This window comes from Bacillus rossius, chromosome 11 (genome assembly GCF_032445375.1).
Source record: "Bacillus rossius redtenbacheri isolate Brsri chromosome 11, Brsri_v3, whole genome shotgun sequence".
In the NCBI taxonomy this organism is placed as follows: Eukaryota; Metazoa; Arthropoda; class Insecta; order Phasmatodea; family Bacillidae; genus Bacillus; species Bacillus rossius.
The window spans coordinates 49,012,789-49,020,298 of record NC_086338.1 but is presented as its reverse complement, the minus strand read 5'-3'; the positions used below and the strand labels follow the sequence as shown (position 1 = coordinate 49,020,298).

The 7,510-nt window shown below is 37.9% G+C and overlaps 1 protein-coding gene across 1 annotated transcript; it reads left to right on the top strand.

Moving 5' to 3' along the window:
• Positions 1 to 246: 246 nt before the first annotated feature.
• Positions 247 to 4,151, top strand: LOC134536936 (integrator complex subunit 11). Its single transcript, XM_063377038.1, has one exon. The coding sequence runs from the start codon at positions 593 to 595 to the stop codon at positions 2,378 to 2,380; it is 1,788 nt and encodes a 595-aa protein (XP_063233108.1). The 5' UTR covers positions 247 to 592; the 3' UTR covers positions 2,381 to 4,151.
• The last annotated feature ends 3,359 nt before the right edge of the window (positions 4,152 to 7,510 follow it).

Genomic DNA, 7,510 nt, shown 5'->3' with positions numbered 1-7,510 from the left:
GCATAAAATGTAACTAGTGATTTTTTTTTATTATTTCCACTTACCTGAATAATCAAGCTCTGTTGTGTTTGAATAAAAAATGTTTTGAATTGCTTAAAGAAAATTGCTACTACACATACAAAACGTTTCTAACGATCCTCTAAGCTGTAGTAACGTGCCCTTATATGAACTTTGTAACCTGGGTAAAACAAATTATGAACTTGAAATTAACAAACCTTATACAAGCCAGTACTGCTGAAACAACAGGCTTCCCGTGTTTAGTAGTATAATACTTATTTGAGCGATCTGAGTCATTTTCATTTTTTTAAACGAAAACTCATTATTTTTGTACATCGAACGCCAAAGAGGGAAAAATTAGACATGTTAGAATGAGCAGTCTACTGGAATACTGGAATGCAGCTGTTTATATTTTCTAATTCAAAACTGGGTTTTTTGTTTTGTGCGTACTGCGTAGGTTATATGAGATAATGTTGTGTGTGCTGGTTTAATCACGTCAAGGAATCATTATTATTATTTTTTCAGAAACAATGCTAGTGTATGAATTGTGTAGTGTAGAGATATAATTCTAAGATTGAAAAATATTTAATTAAACATGTTAGATATCAAAGTTACGCCGTTAGGAGCCGGTCAAGATGTGGGCCGAAGTTGTATTTTACTTTCCATGGGAGGTAAAAACATAATGTTGGATTGTGGAATGCATATGGGTTTTAATGATGAAAGAAGATTTCCCGACTTTTCGTACATTGCACCGGACGGTCCAGCTAATAGTTACATTGATTGTGTCATTATTTCACATTTTCATCTTGATCACTGTGGAGCACTCCCATATTTTACTGAAGTATTTGGTTATACCGGGCCAGTTTACATGACATATCCAACTAAGGCAATTGCACCAATTTTGCTTGAAGATATGCGTAAGGTGGCTGTGGAGAAAAAAGGCGACAGCAATTTTTTCACTTCGCAGAATATTAAAGACTGCATGAAAAAAGTAATTACTGTTACACTGCACCAATCTGTTATGGTTGACAGTAAATTGGAGATTAAAGCGTACTATGCGGGGCACGTTTTGGGTGCTGCGATGTTCTGGATCAGGGTTGGCTCGCAATCTGTAGTGTATACAGGCGACTACAATATGACACCGGACCGTCACTTAGGTGCAGCTTGGATTGACAAATGCCGTCCAGATATCCTGATAAGTGAATCTACTTACGCTACAACAATCCGTGACTCCAAGCGATGCAGAGAGCGTGATTTTCTGAAGAAAATTCACGAGTGTATTGACAGGGGTGGGAAAGTGTTGATTCCTGTTTTCGCACTTGGGAGAGCTCAAGAACTGTGCATATTGCTGGAGACTTACTGGGAGAGAATGAACCTCAAAGTGCCAGTGTACTTTGGAACAGGTCTAACAGAGAAAGCGAATAACTACTATAAAATGTTCATTACGTGGACAAACCAAAAAATAAGGAAAACCTTTGTCCAGAGGAACATGTTCGACTTCAAACACATAAAACCGTTTGATAAGTCGTACATAGATAATCCTGGTGCAATGGTCGTGTTTGCATCACCAGGTATGCTGCATGCCGGTTTGTCGCTTCACATCTTCAAAAAATGGGCACCAAACGAGAACAACATGGTTATAATGCCAGGATTTTGCGTAGTGGGCACCGTGGGACACAAAATACTGAACGGCGTCAAACGGATAGAGTTCGAGGGCCGCCAGATCGTGGAGGTGAAGATGTCGGTGCAGTACATGTCTTTCTCTGCGCATGCAGACGCAAAGGGAATCATGCAGCTCATCCAGTACTGCGAGCCAAAGAACGTGTTGTTGGTCCACGGGGAGGCGGCGAAGATGGAGTTCCTTAAGACGAAGATAGAGAAGGAGTTCGACCTGAAGTGCTACATGCCGGCCAACGGGGAGACGTGCGTCGTGAAGTCAGACGTGAAGGTGCCGGTGTCCGTGTCTCTGAGGCTGCTCAAGGAGGAGGCCAAGAAGAGCAGCGCGCTGCCCCCGGACCCCAAGCGGCAGCGCATCATCCACGGGGTCCTGGTGTCCAGGGACATGTCGACGTGCCTCATGGACGTCGACGAGGCGTGCGAGGAGGCGGGAATCAGCCGCCACGCGATCCGCTTCACGTCCACGCTGCGGCTGGACGACTCTGGGCCGGCGTCGCGCACGGCGGAGAGGCTGGCGCAGCTTGTGGGCGCGCGGCTGAAGGGCCTGCCTGTCGCCTTCACCGACTTCACCATCTCCGTCGAGTCGGTCATCGTCAAGGTGGAGGCGAGCGACGAGGACCAGAAAACTGTGTATGTGTCGTGGGACAATCAGGACGAGGAACTGGGCAGCCACATTTTGGAGCTCCTGAAGAGCATGGGGAACTGACTAGCATCCTTTGCATTGAGGAGTTACTGCGGAACTCATGATGTCAAGTGCATCTCTTGGGTACTTTTGACTGAGTCTGCTGTGCAGCAGTACCTAATGAAGCTGAGCTGTTTCTCCCACTTTCTAACAGAAGACCTGAGGGCTGTTGTGGGAGAGGAAAGTGGTGGTGTTTATGAACATTAAAAAAAATGGTTAATATGTAGTTTAGCGGTATTTGCGAGAGAAAAAAATGTTAAAAATCCGAAATTACTTTTATTATATGCTCTTTAACATCCTCTTTTCATTAAACCCGGCAGAGATAAGAAATTCCAAATACTTTAGGAGATATCGCCGTTCTTATTTTGCAATACAAGACCTGTGCAATTATTTGACCGCTACAATTTTTTTATTTTGCAGTGTGTTTGTGAATGCCTAATTAATTAAAATGATCGATTAGGCCAGGTTAGTTACATTATTAATACTTTCAAACTAAGTGGACATTAAAAATAATGTGAATTAATTTTAATGGTTGTTTAGTTTTAAAGTACTTATAATGTAACTGACCTGACCAAACAAACCGGGACAAATGATGAACAGTAGGAACTCTCGTAATTTTTTTTTTTTTTACTTATTATTTGCGCAACAATATTCAAATAACAAATAAAACATTAAAATTTGAAACGTTAAAAACCCACCTAAGTTAGAGGTGGGTACCATGCCATTAGTAGAAAATGATGTAATCGTTCACCTACGTCGCAAAAAAAAAAAATTCATACTCGTAAACAAGAAACCAGGGAGCATCTATGCAAGAAACTGGTGAAAACCACATGAATGCACAGGTATTGTTATGAAAATTAAAAAAATTTGATATCTCCTAAAGTATTTGGAATTTCTTATCTCTGCCAGGTTTAATGAAAAGAGGAAGTTAAAAAGCATAGAATAAAAGTATTTTCAAAATTTTTAATTTTTTTTAACAAATATCACCCAACTATGAAAATTAAAAAATTCGACATCTAAAGTATTTGGAATTTCTTATCTCCACCGGGTTTAATGAAAAGAGGGAGTTAAAGAGCATATATTTTTTGGATTTTTAACATTTTTTTTTTCTTCGCAAATACTGCTAAACTACATATTTACCAAAAAAAATATGTATACATCAGTGATTAACTTGCATGGGATTCATGAAGGTTCAAATCGACTTACAACCATCATACAAGTGGTTGTAAATAAACAAAATTGTACAAAATGTTTTTTGATTAAATGCCATATTTTTGTAGCCTAAACAATTTTGGTCCATGTTTTTCACCACAGGCTTTCGTGGCCTTGTTCTATTGACATTGTGTTCTTTTAGGTCCTGAGCACCTAGACATTCAACAGTATTGCTCTTAAAGAAAAACCACACTGTGCATTGCAAAGATAAAAACATTGCTATTTAACTAAAAGTACAAAAAAGTTATATAACATTTGTATTTCTAAGCTTTATGCACTTGTACTTCTGCTGTAGTACTGTGCCGCACAGTTTTTTGTTGCAAAGGAATATGAAAAGTGGCTGAACCCTACAGTAAAATATTTAACTTTTAAATAATTTTATCTTGGCACAAAACTGGGTCTTCAGATAGGCAGTACTGTTATAAGTAGTTACCTACTTTACATTGTAAACCATTCTGTAAAAAATTATGTACATATTTTTGTGTAGTTTGTGTCAACTTATGTTTGTCTCAGATTGTTATTCTATACTTGATTGTAATAGTGACTTGACATGTCATTTCTTTTCATAAACTTGTTAATTGCACCCTCAGTAGTTTTCTTCTTGTGTAGATTAGCAGAACATATTCAATGGTGGTCGAATAGGACAAGGGAATAAAGCCACTTCCCGATTCATATATATATATATATATATATATATATATATATATATATATATATATATATATATATATATATATATTTTTTTTTCAAAGACCAATCTGACATGCTAGTGTTGGTCACACTTCTTTCGTCATCTTTGTTTACTTGCATGCAAACCAATACATATCCACATTTTGGAAAAATCATAGAATGTGGTAGTTAGTTGGGGAAAGTAAGGGAATTTATTTGAAATCTTGGAAATTCCCGAGTGGTAGTAATTTGAAAGGAGTATGCAATCCCGTGGATTATGAAAGAAATTTTTTTTTCTTCATATGATGGTGTTATAAGTCATACTCTATAAAATGGCATAGGTAAGGTTCTGTTTGAAGGTGCGAGAAGGTATGGCATTAATATTGAGTTCCTTAAATGTTTGTTTTGAAAGGCTAACGAAAACATTGACATTAATACAGTTTATATTCTGTATTTTTTATCATTTTTGCATTTAGTGTTGATACGTTAAAAGTTAATTACAAAAACTTTCTCAGAAAGCCAATAGAGAATTAGTCTATCTATGAGGATTTTATTTTTTTTCTCAGAAAAATTGCTGGATAGGAAATATATATACAAAAAAAAGGTGTGTATACTTACTTACGTGCATTATAAGTTAATACTTTTGATTTAATACACTAAACCATTTTTTAAATTAATAGTTACAAAAAATGTCAAATTTAGTAATTTTACCTTTGGCACAGAAAAATAGTTTTGCAGTGCAATAATACATTTTTAAGTATCACCATGTGCACAAAGATTTACACTTTTGGACAAGATGGCTACCACAAATTTACACAGCAACGTTGAGCGGTTACTAGAGGAGAGAGTGTAACCTGATCAACCAGTCCCTCGATGTTTCTGCGCATGTGCAAAAGACAATGTTAAACATACATCCTTGAATCACGTGTACTTCATTGTTTGTTTCTGATGCTTACTAAAAACTCTCAATGCACCTAAAAGGAGTACAAGGGAAATTTTATTACAGATAAGTGTGGACAGCCTGAAACACATACTTAAGTGAATTTGAGCATGGCCTTAAAGGCAGATACATGCTTATTAATTACACGTTATAACCTAATACAGTCTGATTACATACTTTGTCATCTTGATGACTGAAAAAAATATTACTGTAAGTTCTCAATTAGGTAGGAGCCCGCTATATACAGCTGTCAAAGTCTGGAGTGTTTTAGCCAATCCCAGAGGTGTTCGCAAGGGGAAGATGAGGGGGATGTACATCCCATCTCCCCCTGACATCCTAAATTAATCTACCATTCCCACCAACAAAAAGAAAAAAAATTTGAAAGCAAACAGCAGACAAAGAGGTTCCATCCCCCAAACGGAAAAGCGCATACGCTCCTGAATCCCTCGTTCCGCATGTCTGGCCAGGCAAGGTTCTGGAATTAAGGAAGACTTGGTACATATTTTGTTTCAAAAAATAGTTGGCCAACACAAACATACTTTGTAATTTGCCTTTTCTTGAACATTTAGTGTTATTCAAGGGGAAAAAGGAGGGGGGGGGGGGGTTCACATAATAGATAATATGGGTTAGTCGCTACCTGCTTAAAATTTTCATTGCAGCATAGTCTTGTTGACTCTTTCAGTCACTTTTTGCCGATTCCTAAGATATGCTTAATTTTCATTTTTGAAGCGAAACTATTTTGGGTGCAATGGGAGTAAAATTTTAAGGCCAAACTTTAATTCATGGTTTTCGCATTGCGGAGCAGTAGACGTCATTGTTCATTCATTCGAAAGTAGAACATCAATGCCTACGAATGTATTGCAGTATGAGAATGTAGCCTATTGGCAGAATCTGTTGTACTATAAATCTATGATAAAAGGTGATGTTTGCAGAACAAGTGAACGACTAGACACAGCCAGACACAGCCTGACACAGCCTAACACAGCCAAGTTCCTTAGTGTTTCCGCACGAGTTTCAAATTCATACGACAGCAATAGGTGTCCAATTATGTGACTGAAATTTACATCACACTTTTGCAAATTAAAAAGAATAAAATATTTAAAAAAATTAAACTTATATTTTAACATCGAATACCAATAATGTTGTGTCTGTGTTCATGTAAAAATGGATTTATAAATAAAAACACCAACTGCAATTATAAAAAAGTGGATGAACTAGCCCCTAAATACCATGTAGATTAAGCATTTACATGTGATCAAATCCCAAGTTTTCTAAATTTCTTGTCAATATATGTGTGACATCTAACAATTACATACATGCTGAACAGTCCAGAGTTATTTTAAACAACATTAAATGCTTGGTAGCACCTATTTATATAGTGGTTTGTAACATGCCTGTCAACAGAATAAATACCTTTTAGGGTAGGCACTGTGTACAGGATACCCTCTACATCCCAGAAAGCACCACATACACAAATAATAGTAATTCGATAGTTTCATTCAGCATTCCTAGTTGTATGCAAAATTACAGGTAAAATTATGAAAGTTTTGTAATTCAATAGTAACATTAATATGTATTGTTGTATTCATTTGCATTCTTGTCAGCATTTAAAAAAAAAAATTATTAACGGTAAAAATATCTAGCCTGCAAAACTATGGATTGAGGACAATTTCCCAGTATTTGTGCGCACAGCATAAATTAAAACACAACAATGCCTAATGATTTTACAAACAAAATGCAGGGTCAACATTACTAATATTCACAGTATTGTAAGGGGAAATAAACATTGAATTTACTACAAGGTGGTCTGGACACACGTGTGCATTTGCATCGGCTGTGAGTTTTTCGCCCTTCTGGCAGAGTTCCTTTATATTGCTGGAAGAATCGCGTCGACTTGCAGTGGGTGTGGGCACCGAGTGGAGGTGACGAGAGGTCACTCATGCAGAAGTAGGACGACGGAAGAGAGCAGAGCTAGGTTTTCAGAAAGGGGGAAGGTAGAATAGCGACAGTTGCATCGGCACGCGTTCGAGACATCCTGTAATAGTAGCGTGTAAGATAGTAATGAGCACAGTAGGTTGCATTGCCGATAGGGAGCATGTACTGCACGTTGGGGAGAGAGAGAGAGAGAGGTAGAGAGAGAGCGAGAGAGGTAGGTAGAGAGAGCGAGAGAGGTAGGTAGAGAGAGAGAGAGGTAGGTAGGTAGAGAGAGAGAGAGAGAGAGAGAGGTAGGTAGAGAGAGAGAGAGGTAGGTAGAGAGAGAGAGGTAGGTAGGTAGAGAGAGAGAGGTAGGTAGGTAGAGAGAGAGAGAGAGAGAGGTAGGTAGAGAGAGCGAG